Genomic DNA, 11,860 nt, shown 5'->3' with positions numbered 1-11,860 from the left:
ACCTAGGTTAGTGCGGTTGTGTTACCTAACTGCGAACATTCAATTGAACAAAGGATTCTTCCATCGTTGATGTTTCTAATCAATACATAGTACCTACATATTTATGAGAAAATATAGAGTTCCTAACCCAGTTACAAGATGACGTCGAGGATCCCAAGCGGATGGGATAGTGTGAGCTTTAATGTCATCACCATTCAGCTGGGACCCATAAAGACCCACTTGAGGCTTGCACCCTCGATTCATTGTATTGAGCTTATCAGATATTAAATGACTAGCCAATATAGAACCTTGAATTGTATATGGCTGCTTCCAAACAACGAATGCAATATCATTCTTGTACGACCACATGGTATGTACCAGAGAAGTATCCTCTGTTATCCATGGCCGAAGTCCGATTCGCATTCCCAGACTATCCGTCTTCCGACAGGTATGGCCCTAGCAATGAGGGTAGGTACTATTACTACATATGTACCTAGGGTAAGTATGTAGGTTAGTTCAATTGAATGAAGTCGACAATAACAATCGAAGTTGACAATTTTCCGTTTTATGTTTTAATCATAATCATCATCATCATCACCACCACCAACCACCCACCCTATAATGCCGCTTAAATAGTCTTTTCTTCATTTATAAGTTTATATTTTACCCCGAGATCACCTCAAGGGGAATGTGACATATTTCCTTCTAGTACACAACGTTGGAACCGAGTTTTAGTCAACATGGAAGGTGAAAGGCCAACGCCAGCAGACACGGATATGCCTGGTGGTTACCCTGAGACACCATCCTCACTTTACGGTCTCCGTTCAACAACTAGTCATGGTTTCCCTCATGCTACGAATCGAACATCATACATCGGAGTTGATGGGTCGGTAAATACTCCTGAGCACACACTCACGCCATCACCCCACGGAAATATAAATAATATATATGTTGATAGCGCTGCCGCCCGCGATGATGCTAGTCCCTCTTCGTCCAGGCACGTAACCAGAGATGCGCCCGCCCAGACAATCTCAGATTCGGAATCAAATGGATCTGGTGAGACCGAAATTGGTGAAACCGAAATTGGCCAAACTGAAGGTGGCCAAAGAGAAGTTGAACCTCGTTTCGAGGCCATCAAGTCACCAACAGAGCAATCTAATCTAGAGCCCACGCGGAGCACTACTCGGACTGAAGATGACCTGTTTCGCGCCTTGTCACGACGCCGGAGTTCTATCTCCGCCGCCGAGTCGCAAGAAGATCACGACGAGATCGAACGGCTAATGTCCCGTATGTTCGGCAAGGCGCGTCAACATCAGAGCGATGATGAAACCCCAAAACATGCCGGTGTCATTTTCCGTAACTTGACGGTTAAAGGAGCCGGTCTAGGGGCAAGCTTGCAGCCTACTGTCGGAGACATTTTCTTGGGTCTTCCAAGGTTTCTCAAGAACCTCATAACCAAAGGACCCAAGGCAGCTACCGCGAAACCACCTGTAAGAGAAATTCTTAGCAACTTTAACGGTTGTGTCCGTCCAGGTGAGATGTTGCTTGTCCTTGGCCGACCAGGATCTGGATGTACGACCTTTTTGAAGACATTTTGTAACCAACGGGCTGGCTACGAGGATGTTTTGGGCGACGTTACCTACGGCGGTACGGATGCGAAGCGCATGGCCAAGGACTTTAGAGGCGAAATCATTTATAATCCAGAAGATGATTTACACTATGCCACACTAACAGTCAAGCACACATTGACATTCGCTCTCCAAACTCGTACCCCTGGCAAGGAGTCGCGGAAAGAAGGTGAGAGTAAGAGTGATTACGTGAAGGAATTTCTCAGAGTGGCTACCAAATTGCTTTGGATTGAACACACCATGAACACAAAGGTTGGAAACGAGTACATCAGAGGCGTATCGGGCGGCGAACGCAAACGCGTCAGTATTGCCGAAGCCCTAATCACTCGGGCAAGTGTGCAAGGCTGGGATAACTCAAGCAAGGGACTCGATGCATCGACTGCCGTGGAGTATGTCCAGTCGTTGAGAGCCTTGACGAACATGGCCCAAGTTTCGACCGCTGTATCTCTTTACCAAGCTGGAGAGTCTTTGTATAAACTTGTTGATAAGGTACTTTTGATCGACAACGGCCAATGCCTATACTACGGCCCGTCAGATAGCGCCAAACAGTATTTCCTCGACTTAGGATTCGATTGCCCTGAACGGTGGACGACGGCCGACTTCCTTACATCTGTCACTGACCCCCACGAGCGCAGTATCAGGGCGGGCTGGGAGAACCGGATCCCGCGCTCGGCCCAAGATTTCGCTGATGTTTACAGGAAAAGCGACGCTTATCAGCGAAACCTACAGGACATAACTGATTATGAAGCCCAACTCGAAGAGCAGGAGCGCACCGTTGACAGGTCTAAGGCGATGAAGAAAAATAATTACACCATATCGTTTCCCCAACAGGTGGTAGCTCTTACCAAACGCCAGGCCCTAATCATGCTCGGAGACAAAGCTTCTTTGATGGGAAAATGGGGTGGAATCGTATTCCAAGGACTTATTGTTGGAAGTCTGTTCTATAACCTCCCCAATACGGCAGCAGGCGCCTTCACCCGTGGTGGTGTCTTGTTCTTCATCCTACTATTCAACGCCTTGCTGGCCTTGGCTGAACAGACTTCGGCATTTGCGTCGAAACCTATCTTGCTGAAGCACAAAAACTTTTCATTTTATCGACCTGCTGCGTACACACTGGCGCAAACCGTCGTGGATATACCCTTAGTCTTCATCCAAGTAACATTATTTGATGTCATCATCTACTGGATGGCGGGACTCTCCGCGACCCCATCCCAATTCTTTATTTCTATCCTGATCCTCTGGACAGTCACTATGACAACGTATGCGTTCTTCCGTGCAATCTCGGCAATATTCAAAACCTTGGATGATGCTACGAAAGTCACTGGTGTCGCGATCCAGATCATCATTGTCTACACTGGATACCTAATACCACCTTCTTCCATGCACCCGTGGTTTAGCTGGCTGAGATGGATCAACTGGCTTCAATACGGATTCGAGTGTCTCATGTCCAACGAGTTCTACAACCTAAACCTAGATTGTGTCCCTCCGTTCCTTGTTCCTCAGAGCGAGGGGGCCTCGTCGGCATATCAGTCCTGCACATTAGTAGGGTCAAGCCCTGGATCAACAGTGGTGTCTGGCGCTTCATATATCGGACAGTCTTTCAACTATACTCGCGTCCATCTTTGGCGAAACTTTGGGTTTTTGTGGGCCTTCTTCTTTTTCTTCCTCGCCATAGCAATGGTAGGCATGGAAATGATGAAGCCAAACGCCGGAGGTGCTTCAGTAACAGTTTTCCAACGCGGCCAAGTCCCAAAGGATATCCAAAAGTCAATCGAGACCGGTGGCCGCCATGGTCATGATAATGATGAAGAGTCCGGAAGTGGAAGTACTAGCGAAAAACCGGTCGTTGGAACAGATTCTGCGTCGCAAAACCATGAAGCCATGCGTAACGTGGCAAAGAACGAAACGGTATTCACATTCCAAAATGTCAACTACACTATTCCCTACGAAGGCGGCGAGAGAAAACTGCTGCAGAACGTGCAGGGCTTCGTCCGACCTGGTAAACTGACGGCTCTGATGGGTGCCTCTGGTGCGGGAAAAACAACATTGCTAAATACTTTGGCTCAGAGGTGAGTGTTGAGTTCATTGGCATCATCATAAAATGTTATGCGCTAATTTCATGTCCAGAATCAAGTTCGGTGTCGTCACTGGCGACTTTCTCATAGATGGACGCCCCCTTCCCAAGTCGTTTCAGAGAGCTACAGGCTTTGCTGAACAACTTGATATTCATGAGCCCACCGCCACTGTGCGAGAAGCGTTGCAGTTCTCGGCACTCCTGCGTCAACCAAAGGAAGTCCCGAAGAAGGAAAAGTACGCCTATTGTGAGACGATTATTGAGCTTCTTGAGATGCAAGGTATAGCCGGCGCGACTATTGGACAAGTTGGCGAGGGTCTTAATGCAGAACAGCGCAAGCGACTGACCATTGGCGTCGAGCTTGCATCTAAACCAGAATTGCTAATGTTTTTGGACGAGCCCACATCTGGCCTTGACTCGGGGGCTGCTTTCAACGTTGTCAGGTTCCTTCGGAAACTTGCTGACGCTGGTCAGGCCATCTTGTGTACCATACACCAGCCTTCCGCAGTGCTTTTTGAGAACTTTGACGACCTAATCTTGCTCAAGTCTGGAGGGCGAGTAGCTTATGCTGGCGAGTTAGGCAAGGATAGCCAAACGTTGATCAACTATTTCGAATCCAACGGAGCCCCCAGGTGTCCCCGGGATGCAAATCCGGCTGAGTGGATGTTGGAGGCTATCGGAGCCGGAAATCCTGATTATAAAGGTCAAGACTGGGGAGATACCTGGCAAAACTCCAAAATGTATCAGAACCAATCCAGTGATATGTCGCAGATGATCGAGCAGCGCCGAGGTGTTCAGCATTCGCAGAATATTCAGGACGACCGCGAATACGCTATGCCTTTATGGACCCAAACGGTGACTCTGGTAAAACGTTCCTTCGTCGCATATTGGAGGACGCCAAACTACATCATGGGAAAGATGATCCTGCATATATTTACCGGTCTCTTCAACACATTTACGTTTTGGCGCCTGGGTTTTGCCAGCATCGATATGCAATCCCGACTATTCTCGATTTTCATGAACCTCACCATCTCACCTCCATTAATTCAGCAACTTCAGCCTGTCTTCATCAACTCGCGAAATATCTTCTCCTCTCGCGAGAACAATGCCAAGATATACTCTTGGTTCGCGTGGACCACGGCTGCCGTACTGGTAGAAATCCCTTATTCTCTTGTTGCGGGAGCTATCTACTACAATTGTTGGTGGTGGGGAATAGGGGGTTATCGCATGCTTGGCTTTCCGTCTGGCTTTATTTTCTTATGCGTGATGTTGTTTGAACTATATTATGTTGGCTTCGGTCAGGCCATCGCGGCATTCAGTCCCAACGAGCTTCTGGCAAGTTTGTTCGTTCCCCTCTTCTTCCTCTTTGTCGTCTCCTTCTGTGGCGTTGTCGTACCTGCAGCGCAGCTACCATACTTTTGGCGACAGTGGATGTACTGGCTTACCCCATTTCACTACCTGCTCGAAGCATTCTTGGCCACCTCGATTCATGACCAGCCTGTGCAGTGTAAAGAGGGCGAGTTTGCTCGCTTTCCTGCCCCACCTGGTCAAACTTGCGAGTCGTACGCTCAAAGCTACGTTTCGCAGGCGGGCGGGTACCTTCAGACCGGCGCAGATGGGCTCTGCGAGATATGCCAGTATGCAACGGGCGACGAATTTGGGCGACAATTTAGTGTTTATTACACCAACATCTGGCGTGACTTTGGCATCGTGTGTGCCTTCATCGCATTCAATTACGCCGTTGTTTATTTCGCCACATACTTGCGATTCAGAGGCAAGAACCCTATCAGAGGAGTGATGTTGAGGATGAAGCAGAAAAGAGCAGGAAGGAAGACAACTTGAGAAATTATTATTAGGAACGCATTCGTCTGTTTTTACCTAGGCCAAGCTGATTACCTAAGTAGTTGGTATGACTTGGACGAACATACTGTGATAAATTTATACGTGAATATATTCTAACCTAGGGGACAACTACCTGCATACGTACCGTGTATGATCATCCTGTCGACCAGGGGCTATTAATTCCAGGCACAGGACACACGGTTTAAAGCTGTTTTTAAGTACCTGCATAGATTCTTCTTAAGGTGCCAAAATTAGAGTCGACACTTTCAGGTACGCGCCGCTGAAAATTTCCACCTATTCCCTACTAGTATCATTATGTTGACATAAATAGTAGAAATAAATGTATGCTTATTTATATAGCATATTTTAATTCCGGTCCTTATTTAGTATGTTCGGTAAGTGTTATATTTTTAACTATTGTCAAATTTTCTTCGAAACTGAGCAGAAGGATGACTATTGTGGAAAGCAACCCAGATTATAAGATGTGAATTTCAACTAAACTTTTCCGATTCTCATTTTCATCTATCAATAATAACAGATAAAATACAAGAGACAAAAAAAAAGATGTTGGGACGTTGTTTATTATTAATATCTTTAGCTTTGCACTTAGGTGCCATCAGAAGCGTTAAAGCACTACCGTTTTTCACTACCCTTTTTACCGCCCCAACATTGAAGTCATTTAGTCATGAAGAAAAGGCACTTAAGGTCGCCTATTGGGAGATAGACGGTGTTAGTTTACCCTCTTCTCATTTCTTAGTCCTGGCTCTAATCGTTATGAAGGCGATATCGGCTTTTGATACTGCCCTGAGCTTCCTACCTGGATGGACTGATGTAGGCAGAGAGCCACTCCTCCCAGTACAGAGACTTAAGAAATACTTGCGCTGTATGTTTACATGTGAATACGAAGTATCGGCTCGAGCTGGCTAACCATTTACCTCTTATGCTAGCGTATGTTGGGGTGATCATCGATGAGCGCCTGGCAGATGATCGTATCTTGCATCTTCCACATCCTGCGTCGGAAGAGTGCTTTAGCCTTATAAAAGAGGTAATCCTTCCTGTGCTCACATCATAAGAACCGTTACTGACTTTCAACTTTTCCATTACGTTTGGCAGATCACCGCGGAGATGAAGTATATGTTCGCGAACGGTAGGCCCTCAGATGGGCGGCGTTTGGACCTATATATCACACCTCACGACTTCAAATTTTATGGAAAGAAAGAATTGAACCCAATATTTTTACCAGATCAACACGTACTGGTTGAAGCGTACTGGCGTGACGGGTAATGAACTTCAGTCCCCGCCCGAACTAATATGGTAGATTACTAACTCACCTGGTATATTATATAGTATGTGGGCTACTGATGTAAATGGAATATGGCATGCGTACATGTTTGAAGGGCTTAGCGCTACAGACAACGGCTGGTGCAGGAATGGTGCTCCCGCAGGAGTCCTCCCCGATTTGAATGTAGTAGTGTTCTGCATGCCTGCTTTTAGTTACAAAGTAAAACGTAGGCTGGCACGTAAAGAGGGTCGGTGGCCAGAGGAGCTCCTAGTTGGGAAAGAAGGAGATTCTTTAGACCAGACGCCGGTTCTGAGTGGTGTCTGGTTACGTGTGCTGTAAGTGCAAATCAGCATGATTGATGCGGTACTAGGAATGCTAATCAACTCTTGTCATTCATGGTAGGCTCCAGATTGTCGGCGGAAGATCGAACATTCCCAATGGGCATCAGGTACTGACAATGCCACCCAAGCTTAAAACGCGTGAGTCTTTTATTATTATTATTATCTGTCATCCTGGTGTCGTTGTCCTAGAATACTGATTCATCATCGTAGAAGATGCTGTGGATTTCGACGGGAACCCGCTGCTGACAGCAGATGGCAAACCCGTGCCTGCAATAGGGGTCCAGCATGCGCTGAATCTAGCAAAGAACTACCCGGACAGGGCCTGTCGAAACTATGATAACATTGCGTTTTTGATAGAAGCCATGTAAGAAAAGAAGCCGAAAACATCCCCCCACCTTGAATGTTGCGAAGCATACATAGGTATTGACATTATCAATTTGCAGGTACACCGGGTTATATTCGTTCGACTGGTCTACAGGGGTAGCCAGGTTAGATCCGCATCCCCATAGGTAGGGATGTCACATGTCCATCGAGGCAAGCAGGGCAAGCACACCCAGGGCTGTTCACCTTCTGGGCAGGTACCTAGTACTATGCAGTAGATGTTGCTAGGTACCATAGTACTATATAACAGATGGTGGCAGGTACGCCAGCATGGAAAGTGCGATACGCGATGAGCGTGTATTTTGTATTTCTTTAGTAGCGTTGGCTTTCATAACCTGCCATTACCTTTACCACATCAATTTTAATCTTCTGAATTCTCACACCCATACTGCCAATTCAAACAGTCAATTCTGACAACCAGTTCCACTGAAGCTTCACACACCAACACTTCATTATGGATAGACTTGAAATGCTCCGTTCCATGATGAAACAGGTTGAGGAGTTGAAGCAGAAGGTGCTTGATAGAGACGAAAAGGGACGGGATGTGGAGCGAAAGAAAAAGGAGCTGGAGCATTTGGAGGAAATGAAGCAGCGTATGGAGCGATGGAAGCAGCAGTTAGAGTATAACATGATGGTACGTGAAAGTCATGCTAAGAATCTCTGCACTACGAGATTGACGAGACTGACTAATTATGCGAGCAGTTAGAGGAGGCGATATACAGCTAGGTTAGACATCTGCGACTCTCGCAGTTTTTCCTAACGATCATGTCACATTACTCTGCCTTGCCTATCTTGTTACTAGTATGAGTGAAGGAAGTGAGTTTGATGATTTAATATTTGAACTAAGTCGTGTTGTGACTGATACAAGCGGTGCGGCACTGTCCGTTGCAGTTGAATAAGCTCACCATCCTACATGATACGCTGCCACGAGAACTTGGCCGATTTTCCGGAGCTGCACCAACTCTTATCTAAGACGTCTGACATTCGTGCTTCCGAATTCGAGTGGATGAATGTCCGTCCGTCTATTCAATCTACAGATATTTTGACGTTAAAATAATCTTTTCACGTGACATCGCGCTCATGCTATCCTACCAACTACAGCAATAGTGAGTCTTAGCGCATTTAGGCGCTGAAATTACAGTGATTAAAATAACATCTCCAATCGATGCCGAGACTAATTACTAAGCTCGTTAGGTAAAGTATAGCGATATTAGCTCACTGAGGCCACTATAACTTTAGTGGCTAAATATGCTAGACTCACTAATAGTCACTATAGATATAGTGGGATTTAGTGGATAGCTCCCTCAGTGGTAAATCCGACCACGCCACTGAGGCCTAGGGGAAACGGAAAGGGGGAAAAGGCGAGCGGGGACCTGAAGAGAACTATGCTGAGGGAACAACAAGCGAACCCAACATCAAGAAGCATCGCAGTGCGAGCAGTGATCATACAGAACAGAGCTCCGAAACCCGGAGGATACTGCAGTCATTTCTTACTTACTATTTGGAACGCAACCTCCACAGGAGTTGGCCTGCATGATTATACACTACCTACGTCTATATAGTAGAAAATGAACGTCTTAGGAACAGTCATACACGTGTGAAACTAGCCATGGTAACATCTCCATGGAAAGACGAACAAATAGTTACGTCTAGAAATTGGTGATGATGCTCAGCTCGCATGGCTTTTACACCTTAACATTTGACAACCCCGTGCCAGATAGCGACGCGTTAGATTCCAATTATCCATTCGAAGGAGACTCGCAATAACTGTATCTCAACGAAACGAATTCGCTACCTAACAATAACGCACCTTGGCATGCATATCGGCGAATCAGGGAGCCATTACGTTGACAACTTTGTAAGACTAATCCAAAAGCTGTAGCTCCGCTCCGTCTGTAAGATATTCACGTAGGTACCTAATCTTGATAACACTTCCACTCCACGCTGTCCGGTCGCCTAGGTATGTCACCTAGTGTGCTGGTAAAGAATGACTCCTCCGCCTCATCTACAAATATTCAAACTCGCTCATGTAACACCAAAGACACACTTACACACATTTCATCTCTTCAGTATACTTCCTCCAGAGTTGCGTGTCAAGATATGGCGTCTTGCATTGGAACGTCAACGCATAATAAGGTTGTGCATACACGCCCGGTACCTGATGGATGCGCTTCTCGCCCGGCAAGGAGACTCCAGGCCCGGGACTCGGACGCAAGAGCGTGATGGCGTCGTTGTCGAAGGGTACCAGACATGTAGCAAGCTGTTCCGCGTCAGTCGAGAGTCACGAGACGTCGCTATGGCATTTTACCGTGTACACCTACCCTGCTGGCTGGTTATGGACTTGAAAGGACATGGTGTGATGAAACCTGGCACTCTTTACTTCAACCCGGTGTACGATTTTCTCAATGTCGTCAACGGGACGGGCCAGATTGTTGATTTTCTTCACCGTCTCAAGACCATCCACGATCCCCGCCGCACAGGACTTTTAAATCTTGCCGTGGATGAGAACGCATTGAATGGAGGGGGAGGCCTCTGCCGCGTTGATTTGTCGACGGTCGAAGAGCCTGTCAAGACGAGTGTCGTTGAGACCCTCGCGCAACTACGCACAGTATTCTTTGTACAGGAGCAGACGACTGGTCGCCACGTGTTTGGATACGGAAGCGGTGCACCAACTACCGATAATCTGTTGAACCGATCGTTCCCTATTGCAACCTCGACGCTTCACTTCGATCGTTTGGGCCCTGACCCTCGGTCGATCGGCGAGGACTTACGGAAAGTGTTTGTGAACTCTGATCCCCGTATCATGATTTCCGCCTGGAGACGGCTCCTGCGAGATGCCTTGGGTGACCAGTGGATGCCAAGAACCGAGCAAAAGGTTCTTCTGACCTTCAAGAGACCCGGGAGCAAGATTTTTAATCACATGGAAGCGAAAGCGTGTTTGCAGGACGAGCAGGACGTGTGGGTGAAGGAAACCTGCAGCAACGGCCGGCCGAAGCTGGTGCCAAGCGAGGCCTCGAAACCACCTGTTGAAGCTGCCTTTGGCTTCTGGCTGTTCCCCACGAATGCCTTTGGGGCCCTGCCCGAAGGCCCAGCGAACAGGTCTAGAGATTCTGCGCCGCGCATTATGGATCTAGGAGAGTACTGGCCCGAATTGGTATCAGGGGGTCTGCACTAGTCTTCTCCGTCGTCCCCGTTGGCGCCGGCGGTTTACCACAACGGCTCTAAAATAGTGCGGTCTTACTGGCCCTCGGTTCGAGTAATCTGAGGCGTACGTTGAATTTGACGACTACCTATACCTCGCGTACCTAGGGTAGCACTGTAGGTAGAAAAGCTCAGGCCAATTCTATTAGTCTTTCCAACTTATATTCCTCCTACTACACGCCCCGATTCCACACACCCAAATTCTACATCGGCCACCACAAGAAGCTCAATAAAGACTAGTGCATCCAGCTGACGTATGCCATGAGGGAGATGAAATTTCAGGAACCATATGATGGTATACACGACGAGATACATGACTACTAGGTATCTAGGTAAATACTAGTTTCAGTTAATACAATCATGCAACACTCATCCTCATACTCATACGTACTACCTAGGTAGCAATTAAGTGTATCTCTCGACTGATTACTACCTACCTAAGTAGGTAGGTATCCAAGGACATGGAATTACTATGCTAGCTAATACTATGGGTTGAGTTGATTACCAACTTGTTAAGTAGGTGCATAGGCTAATAAGTAGATATGTTGTGAATATCAATCATAGTATATCCCCCGGCTGTGCCCAAATGGGCTGGATTGGGGAAATACTATGAGACATCACACCGGTCTGGGAGCATGATTTACTACGAGGTCGCATTAGGTTTCGCTTGGGTCAATGTCTTACCTTTGACAAGCAGCACAAGTAGGTACTAGCAATGAATTTGGCCGTTTGGTTGGTTGGTGTATTCAATGTCGTGATAAGGGGAAAGGGACTTGCTTCCGTGACTTGGAACCTATCGGGCGTGGAAGAGCGACCACAGTTGCCTGATGTAGGTCATCTCATGTCGAACATGCATACAAGACTCGGAGATGTGTATTTGGATACTGTTGGTATTCTCGTTTGGATGTTCCGTGCTAGGCTCATGTGGTCTCTGTTGTTCGAGCTCCAGTACCTGCCTACATATCATATCGTATACCTTTGAAGCCTCGTTCGAGGGGCTTTTACGCGCAGGGTGACCGTGAGAGGTATACCAACACTAGGCATCCATTAGAGAATAGGAGTATGATACATACCAAGCTGGATGTTTTCTACTTGAAATGGGGTTACCTAACGAAGAAGAAGGGGACTTGCC

General features: G+C 47.1%; 4 protein-coding genes across 4 annotated transcripts; all 4 read left to right on the top strand.

Annotated features, from left to right (window-relative positions):
* Nucleotides 1–719: 719 nt before the first annotated feature.
* On the top strand, nt 720–5,523 carry GGS25DRAFT_519641 (ABC-2 type transporter; the record flags this gene model as incomplete). Its single annotated transcript, XM_049263748.1, has 2 exons — nt 720–3,676; nt 3,735–5,523. The coding sequence occupies 2 exons, from the start codon at nt 720–722 to the stop codon at nt 5,521–5,523; spliced, it is 4,746 nt and encodes a 1,581-aa protein (XP_049119107.1).
* Nucleotides 5,524–5,663: 140 nt separating this feature from the next.
* On the top strand, nt 5,664–6,865 carry GGS25DRAFT_191407 (uncharacterized protein). Its single transcript, XM_049256712.1, has 6 exons — nt 5,664–5,793; nt 5,858–5,918; nt 5,998–6,252; nt 6,304–6,406; nt 6,471–6,568; nt 6,637–6,865. The coding sequence occupies exons 2-6, from the start codon at nt 5,868–5,870 to the stop codon at nt 6,805–6,807; spliced, it is 678 nt and encodes a 225-aa protein (XP_049119106.1). The 5' UTR covers nt 5,664–5,793; nt 5,858–5,867; the 3' UTR covers nt 6,808–6,865.
* GGS25DRAFT_191336 (uncharacterized protein) lies at nt 6,809–7,791 on the top strand. The gene is made up of 4 exons (XM_049256711.1): nt 6,809–7,140; nt 7,208–7,284; nt 7,357–7,510; nt 7,590–7,791. The coding sequence occupies exons 1-4, from the start codon at nt 6,872–6,874 to the stop codon at nt 7,657–7,659; spliced, it is 570 nt and encodes a 189-aa protein (XP_049119105.1). The 5' UTR covers nt 6,809–6,871; the 3' UTR covers nt 7,660–7,791.
* Nucleotides 7,792–9,054: 1,263 nt separating this feature from the next.
* On the top strand, nt 9,055–11,357 carry GGS25DRAFT_482349 (uncharacterized protein). The gene is made up of 2 exons (XM_049260267.1): nt 9,055–11,056; nt 11,123–11,357. Exon 1 carries the CDS (start codon nt 9,515–9,517, stop codon nt 10,700–10,702), a length of 1,188 nt encoding a protein of 395 aa, XP_049119104.1. The 5' UTR covers nt 9,055–9,514; the 3' UTR covers nt 10,703–11,056; nt 11,123–11,357.
* The last annotated feature ends 503 nt before the right edge of the window (nt 11,358–11,860 follow it).

This window comes from Hypoxylon fragiforme (assembly GCF_022984875.1).
Source record: "Hypoxylon fragiforme strain CBS 206.31 chromosome Unknown GGS25scaffold_3, whole genome shotgun sequence".
NCBI lineage: Eukaryota > Fungi > Ascomycota > Sordariomycetes > Xylariales > Hypoxylaceae > Hypoxylon > Hypoxylon fragiforme.
This window is presented reverse-complemented; position numbering and strand designations above follow the sequence as displayed.